This window comes from Phocoena sinus, chromosome 7 (assembly GCF_008692025.1).
Source record: "Phocoena sinus isolate mPhoSin1 chromosome 7, mPhoSin1.pri, whole genome shotgun sequence".
Lineage (NCBI taxonomy): Eukaryota > Metazoa > Chordata > Mammalia > Artiodactyla > Phocoenidae > Phocoena > Phocoena sinus.
The window spans coordinates 90,571,257-90,586,156 of NC_045769.1; the positions used below are offsets into that span (position 1 = coordinate 90,571,257).

The window sequence follows — 14,900 nt, forward strand, 5'->3', positions numbered from 1 at the left end:
AGTTATAAACTATGAACATGCAATGAAGAAAAAGTATAATAAGTTATAAAAAATATAGAACAGAAGGATTTTACTCAATCTTGGATTATAAGAAGTAACATTTGAGTTTGAGTCTGAGAAATTTATAGCTGCCAGGTAGGTGAAAGGGATGGAGTGAGAGTGGATAACACAACATTTTAGGCAAAGGAAACAAGATGTAGAAAGGCCCTGAGGTAGAGTGAACCATAGTTTACTAGAGAAGCTGAAAGACATGTGTGCTTGGAGAATACAGAGCAAGATAGATAATGGATGAAACTGAAGAGACAGGAGAGATACATGGAAACTTGTGAGTCTAGATAGGGATTTTTAGATTTAGCCTGAAAGCAATTAAAAGTACTATAGGGCTTCCCTGGTGGCGCAGTGGTTGAGAGTCCGCCTGCCGATGCAGGGGACGCGGGTTCGTGCCCCGGTCTGGGAGGATCCCACGTGCCGCGGAGCGGCTGGGCCCGTGAGCCATGGCCGCTGGGCCTGCGCGTCCGGAGCCTGTCCTCCGCAGCGGGAGAGGCCACAGCAGTGAGAGGCCCGCGTAAAGCATAAAAAAAAAAAAAAAAAAAAAAAAAAAAAAAAAAAAAAAGTACTATAGAATTTAAAATAGAGGAGGCACATAGTCATATTTATATTTCACAAATACTGGATAGAAATAGGCAAGAATAGTTAAGACAATTGCAGAGCTCAAGGCAAGCTATGCGGGTAGCTTGGATTAAGATAATGACAGACCATGATGGCAAAGTATACACAGTTTGAATGTGATTTAAAAAGCAAAATGAATTGGATTAAATAATGGAGTAGTTATAGGAGGCAAGAGACAGGAAGTTGCCCAGTATAATTTGTAGGCTGTTTTCACTTGCACATTTGAATGGATGGGGAACACAGGAAAAGGAACAGTTTTGCAAGTAAAGATTAGAAGTCTGGCTTGAGATGCATCTGAGAAGACATTCAAGTACTGATTTCAAGTAGGTGCTAGATGTTTGGTTCTAGAGCTTAAAGAGCTGGTCTAGAAATTTAAATTTGAGAGTCAGCATAAAATGTAGTAGTAAATACTATGGAATTTGTAAGATTTAGGCTGGGAGGGAGTAAAACATAAAAGGGGGGGGTATTAGGGTAGAATATTGAGGGCCACCAACATCTAGATAAATATGAACAGCCAGAAGAGATGAACAGCCAGAAGAGACTCAGGTGAGTGATAACAAAAGGATAAGCAAAAAGAAAAAGGAAGTATAACAAGAGAAATACGAAGGTAATAAAATATTTCAAGAAAGATGGGATAGTTCCTGAAGAAGCAGGGGAAATTAAGCTTCAGAGCAAGTGAAAAAATCAGTTTTAGATAAGGGTGACCCTTTGAAATGAGTTGATAGACTATATGCAGATGCAGGTGAATGTACACATATTTAATGATATAATGACATTTTTTTAATCTTTTAATCTCCATTTTTTTATGTATAGTAAGGAAGCATGTTCATATATAGAATGTGAAAGGTTGGTGTGGTAGGGAGATTCAAAAGGAATGCAGATTTGAATCATTACTGCAAAGGGTAAGAGTGACATTATATATAGATAGATATAAATATATAGATATAAATGAATGATTTCCAAGTAGTGTTCAGGGCCTACCTGGCATTGATAAATATTCATATTTGTGATATCAGTTGGTCTAGCAGTATGGTCATCTGCAACATTCCTGGGCTTCCCAGATGCAGACATTGGGATAGCAGATGGTTTCATTCATCTAAGTTTGGGATTCTGATAATTAAGATGAAAAAAGCAAAAGAGCCAGAGAATCCAGATTATTTGGACACAAGTGATTTTCTAAAAGTACTTAGAAAAATGTCCAACATATAAAGGTTATCAATAATTATCAAATAAGTAAATTAAAAATGGAATGTGGAATCTAATGTCAACAGAAAGGGAAGTAAAGAGAAAAAAGGCAATGGTAAATAAGGAAGAGTTAGACGTATCAATGGGCTAAAGTTTCAGGTAAGACTGAAAAAGTATCTTTAATGAGACTGGTTGAATTAAAAAGTTGGCTAATTGGAGATTGTTGTCAGAATTTGTTCAGACTTTTAAAATCAGTGGCTTTGTAAATGAAGCAATTGGAGGAAATAACAAATCCGGCTGTGTCAGTGTTTCTTATCTGCAGGCAGCAGGAACTGTCATTGGCTGAATTAAGAAGATAAATTTGTTGAAATCCACCCATGTCCACAGCCTTCTAGAAGAATGGGTGGCCTAGGTGGATTAGAGTAAAAGGACATTGGGTATGAGAAAATCAGGAAGTTAAGAGGTGCAGTTATTGGCTAGTTTGCTCATATGGATGTTGATGTCACCTAGGATGCTGGAATAATTTAGATGGAGAGAAATAGCTGTGAGGGATGGTGCTACAGTCTTCAGTGAATTGGGGAGGGGATGATGTTTATAAGGTTAATGAGAAAATAGAGATAAGAAAAAAATACAACCAAATGCCTGGCCCTCAAAATAACAGTTTTTGTTTTTAGTTTATTTTAAAAAATAGAATATGAATATATAGTAGCACAGTTCTGGAAGCCATAGTAGGAAATTATGATGTCTTCAAATATGAGATAACATGAGGTTTGAGCAATTTAAGAGACATTCCTAAAAAACCTGAAGAGGAGGAACTCTGGTTAGAGTGAAAAACAGATTTTAATTAAAACAAGGAAGGTGGCAAGAAGGAATATGGCATATTTAAGGAGCTAATAAAGAGTGACAAGGGATGAGTCTGTAGGAGTGGCATGGACAAGATAATGATAAGTCTATTATGCCATGTAAAGTATCTTAAATTTTATTCTGGAAGTGATGAATAGCTATGGAAGAAATTATCAGATTGCTGTTCTGGTGGCTTTGGGAGGATTTTCGGTTGGGCAATGAAACAGACATTAAGGATTCTACGACAGTCAACTCTGTAAGAAATAATAAATAGCTGAGCTGTTGGAGTTGTAACTGGTATGCGTGGAGATAAGAAGGCAAATTTGGGACAATACCAACTGCACTTGTTGACTAATAAGTGTTGAAGCATAGTGAGAGGATGCATTTAGAATAATCCCAAACTTGTGGCTATTATGTGCCACAAACTGAACTATGGAAATAAGACAGAGCTTGTTTGAGGAGAAGGAGGTCAAGGGAAGATGATGAAGAATTGAGCTTTGAACTTGTTGAATTTTAAATTCCCAAGGGAACGTCCTATAATTAACTATGAGATGCTAGAATTAGATAGCAAACTGAAAGTCTTCAGAATATAGTGTCAAGTAAATCCATGAGAATGAGTGAGAACATCTAAGCAGAGAATTCAAGAGTGAGAACATCAGGGGACCAATGATAGAACCGTGCAGTATTCCACATATGAGATTGGGAAGACATTAGAGATGTTTCCTACTTTAGGGGTAGAAGTCTTCAGATTCGATAGTGATGGAAAGTACAAGTGTAAAATTCCCTGGCTTTAATTGTTTATTTAAGTCTCATACACACACACACACACACACACACACACACACACACACATTAAAAATGAATAAGTAAGATCACCTTATTTGCCTTAAATACATATCGGCCCATTTGTTTATGGAGACAGAGAGTAAGAAACACAGTTATAGTGTTGTTGGGAATTTTTTTTTTTTTTTTTTTGCTGAATGACCTATTTTCAATTTTGGATCCATAACATATGCTTGCTCAAGCTCTATTCTGTGTGAAATTGCTCTTTCAGATAGCTGTGTCCTGCCATATTGTATAAACCATAGGCATAAATTAATTTGGTACACTAAGGGAAGTCAGCTAAGATAAAGCATTTGGAAATAAAGCCATGACATTTGGCTTTTTTTCTTACTTCATTCAACATTTCAGCTGTGCACTCTTTTCTGTTGTTAATATAAATAACTAGGATCATACCTTCTATTGTCACACATTTTTCTAGTATCTACATGTAAGCACTTCCCACAACAAAAGATATTCAGAAAAGATAGATTATGGATTTGAAAAGGAAAAAAGTAAAAGGAAGACAAAAGAAGGATGGTTCTTCATAAGTCAGTATACCCAAAGGAGCTGCTTTGTTTTTCTTTTTTTTCAGAAAAATTTCTTTGCCCACCCACAAGACCACACAGATGCAGAAATAACAGAATATGCCTGCAGCCTGAGCAAATGTGCAATGGGGTTGATGACTGTGGGGACAACTCAGATGAAGATCCCTGTGGTGGTAAATCTTTTTAATGTGAAATAATTGATTCAGTGGTAGCTACAGATAATATAATGATTTTAGGGCTTAAAAAATTAAAAAAATATATTTTCAATATTCTTCATACAGGGTATGAAGATAATCCACTAACATTTGATTTGCATAGTAGAGCTGTGCAACTTTATCCGCTCCCTCCAGGTCTGTAACTCTCCATTGGTTATAGGTACTTTTTTCTAGAAAGTACTGCATGAGAGAAACAATATAGTGGTTTAAAATATTCTGTTAAACAACTTCTTGGGGGAAAAGTGTTTATATAGATTGTATGTATGCGTACACAGTCCCTTTTTCACAATTCAGAAATTAAAACTCAAAAAACCAAAAGCTTTACTAAAATATGCAGCAAAACCATTTGGTGACAGACCCTGACTTGAACTGATCTGAGGTAGTTTATATTACTTTTTAAAAAAAAATCTCACTTAGGGTGAATATTCAAAAATTTTCCTGTGGAAATATAGTGTTATTTATTATAAGGTAAATACAGTGTTATTTTTCTAAGAATCAAAAATTTCAGAATGTTTTTTTCATTTAGCCCCAAGAACTTCAAATAAAGGATTATGGATCTATGTTTTTCATAGTGTTTAGCAAAATTTGAAGCTGTTATAGACTCAGTAAATTTGTTTTGATTCTGTGAAGTGCTGATCATTTTTTAAATAACTCTATAGGTAAGCTTACATATAAAGCAAGACCTTGTAAAAAAGATGAGTTTGCTTGCAGTAATAAAAAATGTATCCCTATGGACCTCCAGTGCGATCAGCTTGATGACTGTGGAGATGGTTCAGACGAACAAGCCTGCAGAATAAGTGAGTTTGTTTCCTGTTAAAATGCAGCAACACACAAGTTCAATTTCTGCTTCAACATGACTAAAATTTTCTTTACTGCTGTGAGAAAAGACTGCTCTTCCAAATGTGCTTAAGTAATACTTGTCTTTAGGCCTTTGCCAAAGTAACCTTAGAATATCATTTTAATTAAAGTATGAGGTAGGAAAGGTTGATTTTACAATGAGTATATTTGTTAAAGCTGAAACTTTATCCAAATACAGACCTTGATATCAGCAAAGAAATCTATATTCCTTAATATTTTATTTATAAAATATAAATTTAATAGTTTCTGAATTTTACAAACAGTGATATTCATTTGAATGATGGTAAAGGTCTTAATAATTTGTTTAATGTTTTAAAATCTTAATCCATTGCTGAGTCATTCTCAAAGACGACATCATTATTTTATTCAGTTAGAGTGCTATGATACTTAAGTTATGAGACCTTGATTGTGAATAATTTTGTGTTTAATGTTTGATATCTGATTTTTCCATATTGGGAAAACTAATTAAACTTATGACCTTAAATTCATATTGCTTGTAAAAGTCACAAAATAGTTCCAATTCTTGAGTCTTTTATTTTGTTCTCATTTATACATAAGTTGTTCCTCACTGGATGTTGAAGCAGTATCCACCAGGATATGGCCATGTATATCTCAATCGTGGTGTATATAATTCCACTGGTGTATTTTAATTAATTACAAAATAGTCAAGAATCAGTGGGAATTAACATTATATTTCTGATAATTAAGGTTTTCATATTTCTCATGTAATTAGATTTAAGTCAAATAGAGCTAATTCAATGTTACCCCTATAATAATGTCCCTCTCTTTTATTTGCACTCTAAAATATTTTCCTGAATTGGAGATAAAGCAATGAAGTTGCAACTACCATGCTGGAAACTACAAATAACACATAGTCTGTCCTAACTTGTATTGCAGTCCATGTCCATTGGAGCATATTACAAACTCAAATGCTGCTCCCTGTATGTGTTTAGGAACTGATAATTTAACCTCTTGCTTGAGTAACATGGTAGTACCCTTGACTGAGTTCCTGAATACTAAGTTTAAGTTAGCAAGAGATGCCTACATCTCTAGGTAGCTTCTAGGGAATGTTTTGGTTCTTAGAGAAGAATGTGACTTTTGTACATTGTATCATGCTAAAGGTAGACTGTCATTAGAGCCATTGATTCTCGAATTCCTTTTGGAAAGTAGTATAGCTCAATCACAGCTGTAAATATCAGCTGTTGGCAGCTTGGTCTAAACTATCCCTAATGTAATTGATTTTGGTTTTTATCTGCTTCTATACCTTTATAAGAAATGAGGGCTTATATGGGGAGAAGACCATAACCTTATAAATTCAAAAAGAGTTATCTATGGAATAATAAATGTAATTTCAAATTAAGAAAAATAGTAAACTCCCACTCAGGAATTAGAATTATATCAGTTTTGATCATATTTTTAAATCCTAGCTCCCGCTGAATATACCTGTGAAGATAATGTGAATCCATGTGGAGATGATGCATATTGTAATCAAATAAAAACATCTGTTTTCTGTCGCTGTAAGCCTGGATTTCAGAGAAACATGAAAAACAGACAGTGTGAAGGTATAGTACATTTCCTCAACAGCTTGCTCTTAAATCTTTAGGTTAGAAAAGACTCCCAAAGCTGCTAAATTGTGAGATGACAGGGGACTGATTTTCATCAGAATGGTGCATATCTATGGGATACCGTTTTACTTTTGAGAGTAAAAGTCCCTGGGGTCAAGAAACTGCACTGCTAAGCTAACCGTTGCTGAGGCTTACAAAGCCTTTCCTATAGCAGATTCAGACCTGCAGGAATTTCTATTGTATTGTTACAATTGTGTTTTGAAATGCAAATAACGAAATTGCTGGTTCAGAAACTATTGAAGAATTAGAGGCCTTCGCGAAAGAATTTGTTTATGATCCCACACTTCTCTTGAGTTGTGGCATTTGCAATACTGCGATAGGTAATTCACTTTTAGAGAATTGTGGGCTTTTGTCCTAACACCACGTCTTAAACAGTGCTTTATATTATCAAGAGTGTCTCCTAAAATTCAAAGACAGGATTTAAATAAATCTCTGTCAGCTTACTTGTGATCATTTAAAAACTGAGCATGTAAGGGAGCCAGAATCTCATAGTAAGTTATATGTAAATATAATTTACACGTCTTTAACTACAGAGCCATGAAATAAAGACCTATATGCACTTTCTGCCAGTTTCTCCATTAATATTGATATTATTGTGGTTAGAGCCAAACCTAAATTATCCAAGTCTGGCTTATCCAGGGCAAATTCAACTCGTAAAATGCTTTCACCTACAAGCTCTCTTCTTGATTGTCTCCTTGTGTTATTCTTGGGTAAATAAAAGAGATTTTTACTTTGTGTCAATCAAAATGGAATTATTGAAATTAATTATACTCATCCAAAGGGGAAATAATTGTAATCACATCATATATATGAACATCTTGAGTTATATACTTGTTTAGATTATTCATGCCATTTTATTTCTTCATTAACGTGGAACACTGAAAACTGACAACTTAAGTTTCTCTATTTTAATAAAAAAGCGAATTATTTCTCGACTAGATTATTTCTTCTTTCGGGAGATACTTTTTTGATGGCTGAGAGCTGATACCATGTATTTTACTTATCCCTGGTATAGCATTTGTTAACAAGTAAATTCAGTTTTGTCTCTTTAGCCTACACTTCAATTAAACGCAGAATTGCACTCCTGAGAGTACGTAAGTTCACTTTGGGCAAAGTATCATAGTAGAGACAATAGAATCAAGAAGCCTGAGTTTAAGCCTTGGCACTGTCACTTACAAATGTTACTGGGAAAGTCCTCATCTCTACCACTGAGGCTTTGGAAAACTGCTGAGTGCTAAACAAGAGAAAATTACTATTGCTGTGCTTATCCTTAAATTCCTCTAATTCAAAAGGAGGATTTATCTCACAAATTTATTATGTAATTAGGGCAACTATAAGTGATAAAGGGGACAGAGGAATTGAAAGCAGAAGTAGAGGAGGTAAAGAAAAAGAAAGTAGATAATTCACCAGAATCACCTGACCTCAATCCTGGCCCTGCTTAAAACTTTAAAATTTGAGGCATGTGCTAAGCCATAGAATATTGCCTAAGATTTATTTATTACTTACGATTTATATATATTTATTTTTATGTAGGCATTCAAGATTTTGTTGTTGTTTGTTCACTTGGCCCTTCTTGTTACATAGTCACTTTGTATACATGAAGCCAGGAGTGTGTTAGAGGTGTATCCATATCTTCATTCTTTGCCAGGAATTGTGCAAAATGTTGACAATAAAAAAATGAATAAATACTAATTTATGATCCCAAGGGACTGACAGTCAAGTAGAGGATATGAATATGTGACCACATACATGAAATACCATATGAACTATATTTCATATGTGTGGCATAAGATAGAGATTCCAAGAGAGCAAAAAGTGGAGAATCTAGGAGATAGATAACCATTACTGTATATTGGTGAAAACCAGGGAATGCTTCACTTCAGGTGAATCTTGAGAGATGAGTAGAAATTTTCTATGTAAAAAGCAAGGGCATTACAGGACACAGGAATATCATATGATATGTGCAAAGGTATGGTGGCAGGTAATCAGAAAACTCAACCTTTATTTGAGTGAATGAAAATACTAGGGAAGTTTGAAATGGATATTTCAACGTGTTAGGTGGATTAACAAGCAATGCACAAACAATTGATGAGTCATTATAGTGAAACTTGTGAAAAAATTGTTATGGCCGGAAAATATTACATAGCAAGTCACAGATTGTAACAGTTTGAAAAGAAAATGAAAGAAATAGGAATAATAAGTTGAAGAACACAAAATACATGTCTTTTTTGGAAAAGTGGAAAGAATGACAGTACTAATTGGGGTTATGATGGTGCTATTTTGAGCTCTTCTTTTCTAGACCTTAATGAATGTTTGGTGTTTGGCACGTGTTCCCACCAATGTGTAAATATGGAAGGATCCTATAAATGTGTGTGCGACCAGAATTTTCAAGAAAGAAATAACACCTGCATAGCAAAAGGTAAGGATATATAACCATTACTTTAAATGTTATTATAATTTGCTGTAAACATTTTATGGGAAAAAAAGTTTCATATTGCATTTTAGCAATGGCTTAATGCCTGAAAATATAAAATAAATCTCTTTTTAATTTATCATTCTTAATATAATCTGGGAAGGTTTATAAACATGGCTGTCAAATACCTGGCTACTATTAAAATCACTTTTGTGTTTGAAACAATTTATCAGGAGGTAAAATTTAAAAGCCAATGTGATAGAATATGAAGTATCTTTCTTTATGGCCTGCTCTCAGTGTACTTGAGGAAACATTATACCACTAGGATAAAAATAACGAGTCAAATTAAATGTTAGCATTATAAGGAGGATGGAATTTTGAGTAAGAACTTAAAGGTTTTAAAATAAAATTATGTCTTCAAGTTCAGACCTCCTCTACTTATATCATTTTTAAAAAATTAAATTACAGATATATATTTGGGGCTTCTTAGATATGGCTTTAATGCTTTTATGTTTTTACTAAATAATATTGTGATTTAAATATTGTTAGCTACAGGGCATGATTAACAATGTTAATAAGACAGTTATTACAAGAGGAAAGCAACATGATACAGTGAATCAAGCAAGAATGGGCTATGGAATTAGACAGCCTTGTATTTGAATCCCAGCATTGCACCTGATTGTGTGGCCTCGGGGAAGTTAAACTCTCTGAGCCTCAGTTCCTCATCTGTAAAATGGGAGGCCTAATCCTTACTTTCCATGGTTGTTGTAAGAGGAGATAAATTGTCAAAGACTTAATACATCTCCTATCACATAGTAACCATTTACTAAGTGAGAGCTATTGAGCCTATAGAGCTGAACTACAACTCGTGTATTATTTTTTTTTTAATTTGCAGATATTATATATGCAATTCAGTCTTTCTTTACGGTTTCATTAATATTTCAATTACTATTTTCAGGATTCTCTTTAGGGTTTTACTTGTCTCAGTATGCAAATTACATCAGTATTGTATTGTAGGTGACAAAATTTCAGGCTACATGGTTCCAGTTAGCAAGATTCTAGAAAATATTGAGATTATGGCATGTTAATATAATAAACACTGATAATTTTATAAAATAAAAATAAAAGAACATTTGACATATATGAATATTGGAAGAAGACTCTTCATCTTGTAATTTTTATTTCTTAGCCTAAGGTAATGACCAGTCAGGTGCATAAACTAAATGCTCAGGAATGTCTGAGGCTTAGTGAGTATATAACATGGTATTTGAATATTCAGATCCAAAGCATTAAAACATAAGGTATTGTGACTTACCAGATAGAAATTCCTTTTCATAAAAAGGATATCTACTACAAATACCTAATTTCTAGCCATAAGGTAAGCTTTGACCTAAGAAAACCTCCATTAATAACTCTTAGAAATGTTTAGTTAAGTGTGTTTTAGAAATGTCATGAAGACTAAAAGATGGTATAAAGCCGGTTTATTTTTATTGAGCAAGAAACTATGTTAAGAATAACAATTCAAGTTAATTTAAAAGTACATTTGTTGCTTTTACATTAGTTGAATTTTATTTTATTTTTGTATTTTATTATAATAATCTCCAGGCTCTGAAGATCAAGTTCTCTACATTGCTAATGACACTGATATCCTGGGTTTTATATATCCATTCAACTACAGTGGCGATCATCAACAAATTTCTCATTTTGAGCATAATTCAAGGATAACAGGGATGGATGTATATTATCAGAGAGATATGATTATTTGGAGTACTCAGTTTAATCCAGGCGGAATTTTCTACAAAAGGATACATGGCAGAGAAAAAAGGCAAGCAAACAGTGGCTTGATTGTAAGTAAATAAAATTGAATATTTGAAGGCTCACACCTTCCCCCACTTCCCTGTTTTTTTAATCTGTCAATCACAGTATCTGATTATAAGAGGTAATTAATATATTCAGTGATTCCTCCCAGTATTCTCCCTGTATAGAACTAGAACATTTCCCTACTCCTTTATTCTCATAGCTGGGTACAATTCATTTTAATTGCATGATATTATGTGTTTCTTTTAATATATTTTCTGTAGTTACATAAGAATGGTAATTAATAATACCTAAAATTTCTAGAACTTTCTGTATTTTATAGTATTTAATAATATATTATGAACATGAGGGTTTTTTTTCATCATGAGATCATATTGGGAACCATCACTTTGTTTTTACATTAGAAAATAAACTCAAAAATATACAGGATAAATTGTTTCATTTTTAACAATATGAGAAATATAGTTCTCTTCTAGGGCAAGAGATCAATTCGATAGTGTAATCATTTCTTCTGACTCCTAATAACTATATTTTAGGGAACATCCAAAATAGAGCAGTATTGTTTACTGGTGTATGACGGACACATTGATTATCATGGTTATTCCTTTTGAGAAAAATAAACTAGAACATTTGTTTAGACTTGTGGTTGTAGGTTATCCTTTTTTGTTTTAGGGCATGTCAATTTATTATGTATTTTATATTTTGAAGCAAATTGGCAGAGAAATAACAGATAAAGACTTATTTTGGGGGGGCCTGGCCCATTCCCATACAACCAAAGGGTCAAATACTATCACAGTAGGATTAACTTACTTTAATCCTACTAAATAATTAAAGCTTTGTATTTGAAACAAATCAGAGACACCTATCTGGAAGTCTTCACTACCTTTTTCAGAGGTATCTACTGTAAATATTTGAACTCTGTGAATATCATTTGATGGAAATCTAGAACACTATTTTTTATCAGTAGTAGGTGTCAATAAGCTGGTTTTAAAAGAAGCTATATTATTAGCTTTTAAATTCAGTTTAGATTAAATTAACTGTGAGTAAAAATCCATATATACCAGAGTTGTTTCTTTAACTCCTCCTCCCCCAAACCCAGTGTTATACAAAGCTTTAGTTCTATTAAGGGTAGTTCTAGGACAGAGCCAAGAACTTCAGTGGATCACTCTGCCCTCCTTCACTCACATATCATCTCCTTCCAATCAGACCAAAAGACTGACTCAGTCTTGACTAGCTTTAGCTTTCTTTATCTTTAAAACAGAAGTTTGCTTTGCAAAAACATTGTTCCTATGGTACAGTTTCATGTATTAATGAAGTGATAGAGTATATATTGTGAAATTACACTGACTGGGTTTTAATCTTGTTCCTGTTGCTTACTAGCTTCTTAGCTTCTCTGTACTCTCCATTTCATGAGGTTTTAGTGAGGAATGCACGTGCGCACACACACACACACACACACACACTATATTTATATTAGCATTAATAGTTCTTGGCACATAAATACTGTATAGATTAACAGAATGATATGATAATGATGGTGATGATGTTGATGATGACTGGCAAAATTTTCTTCCCTATAATGCATATTCTCACATTAAAAATTAATTGCAAATTACTCTTGCCTGAATTTGATAGTTGCTAAAAATATATCTTTATTTTTCATATAATTTTCAGTGAAAATGATTTGATAATTTTTTAGCTTTGTCCTTGGGGAGATGGATAAATACAATCAGTAGCCTCTAGCAAACTGTTTATTGTGGGCCATGAGCCAAACTTGTTTAATAGCTAAATATTTATTCTTATGTATAAATGGATCAATATATAAAAATGGATCAATATATACTTTATTTATATTTTTTACATATTTTAATTTTTAATTTTATTAATGTGGTATAGAGTCTTTCATCATCAATGCAAAGTTATTGATTAGCCTTTTTCTAATAGGATTTGAAACATCATTAGTCTTTTAATGGTAGTAATAAGATGTATTGTGTAATCTAGACTTTCTATTTGTTTTTCTCTCTCTTCTTAGACCTACCAATGACTAACAGTATTCAATAGGAAAAAAAGTGGGTAACAGTAGGGTACATTTTCTAGAAGCCCATCATAGCTAACTAAATGTCATGATTATAAGGTTGGAACCTCTGAGCCATGAATTTTACCACCATGTTCTAAACCATTAAGCATTCTGTAGAGATTCCAACCAGTGCATTATATATATGTATAAAAATACCTAAGGCTACACTGATAAGGGCAATTATTTAACTTTGCTTCCTAAACCTTTTTATAATCCTGATATCTCAATATTATAAATATGGAATAAATCCATTCTCACCACCTTAAGTTAATGAGCAATGTGCATTCTAGAATGATTAAATGACTTATCTATGGCCATGCAGCTATAATGTGACACAATTTAGACTTTAACTTGAGATACTTGCTACATCTCTGAGTCTCAACATACTCATCTGAACGCTAACTACTTTATTGAAGTAGAAAATTTCCAAAGTCCCTTCCAGATAGTAAATATGTATGATTTCCCCAAAAATTGTGACATAGTTTATATCTATTCACTTATTACCTGGACAATTTGTATTTATTTCTTTGAAATCCATCTTGTATATAAAGAATTGATTTTCTACCCTCATGAATTTCCCTGCAATGTATTATATTTGCTCCTTTAACAGTCACCAGATAGTCATCCATTAGTTTAATGAACATGCACTCTATTTCATCTTCTAAGTTTTGGCACAATTATTTTTTTTTTTTTTTTTTTTTTTTTTTTTAAACATCTTTATTGGGGTATAATTGCTTTACAATGGTGTGTTAGTTTCTGCTTTACAACAAAGTGAATCAGCTATACATATACATATGTTCCCATATGTCTTCCCTCTTGCGTCTCCCTCCCTCCCACTCTCCCCATCCCACCCTTCCAGGCTGTCACAAAGCACCGAGCTAATATCCCTGTGCCTTGCGGCTGCTTCCCCCCAGCTATCTACCTTACTACGTTTGTTAGTGTGTATATGTCCATGACTCTCTCTCGCCCTGTCAAAACTCACCCTTCCCCCTCCCCATATCCTTAAGTCCGTTCTCCAGTAGGTCTGCGTCTTTATTCCTATCTTACCCCTAGGTTCTTCATGACATTTTTTTCCCTTAAATTCCATATATATGTGTTAGCATACGGTATTTGTCTTTGTCTTTCTGACTTACTTCACTCTGTATGACAGATTCTAGGTCTATCCATCTCATTACAAATAGCTCAATTTCATTTCTTTTTAAGGCTGAGTAATATTCCATTGTGTATATGTGCCACATCTTCTTTATCCATTCATCCGATGATGGGCGCTTAGGTTGTTTCCATGTCCTGGCTATTGTAAATAGAGCTGCAATGAACATTTTGGTACATGACTCTCTTTGAATTTTGGTTTTCTCAGGGTATATGCCAAGTAGTGGGATTGCTGGGTCATATGGTAATTCTATTTGTAGTTTTTTAAGGAACCTCCATACTGTTCTCCACAGTGGCTGAACCAATTCACATTCCCACCAGCAGTGCAAGAGTGTCCCCTTTTCTCCACACCCTCTCCAGCATTTATTGTTTCTTGATTTTTTGATGATGGCCATTCTGACTGGTGTGAGATGATATCTCATTGTAGTTTTGATTTGCATTTCTCTAATGATTAATGATGTTGAGCATTCTTTCATGTGTTTGTTGGCATTCTGTATATCTTCTTTGGAGAAATGTCTATTTAGGTCTTCTGCCCATTTTTGGATGGGGTTGTTTGTTTTTTTGTTATTGAGCTGCATGAGCTGCTTGTAAATTTTGGAGATTAATCCTTTGTCAGTTGCTTCATTTGCAAATGTTCTCCCATTCTGAGGGTTGTCTTTTGGTCTTGGTTATGGTTTCCTT

General features: G+C 33.8%; 1 protein-coding gene across 1 annotated transcript in view; it reads left to right on the top strand.

Annotated features, from left to right (window-relative positions):
• The window catches only part of LRP1B (LDL receptor related protein 1B), a 1,461,391-nt gene that overhangs the window by 1,311,343 nt on the left and 135,148 nt on the right, over positions 1-14,900 (top strand). Inside the window, 5 exon segments of the mRNA XM_032636635.1 lie at positions 4,112-4,237; positions 4,939-5,076; positions 6,565-6,699; positions 9,062-9,181; positions 10,781-11,022. Of these exon segments, the coding sequence (XP_032492526.1) occupies positions 4,112-4,237; positions 4,939-5,076; positions 6,565-6,699; positions 9,062-9,181; positions 10,781-11,022 (761 nt within the window).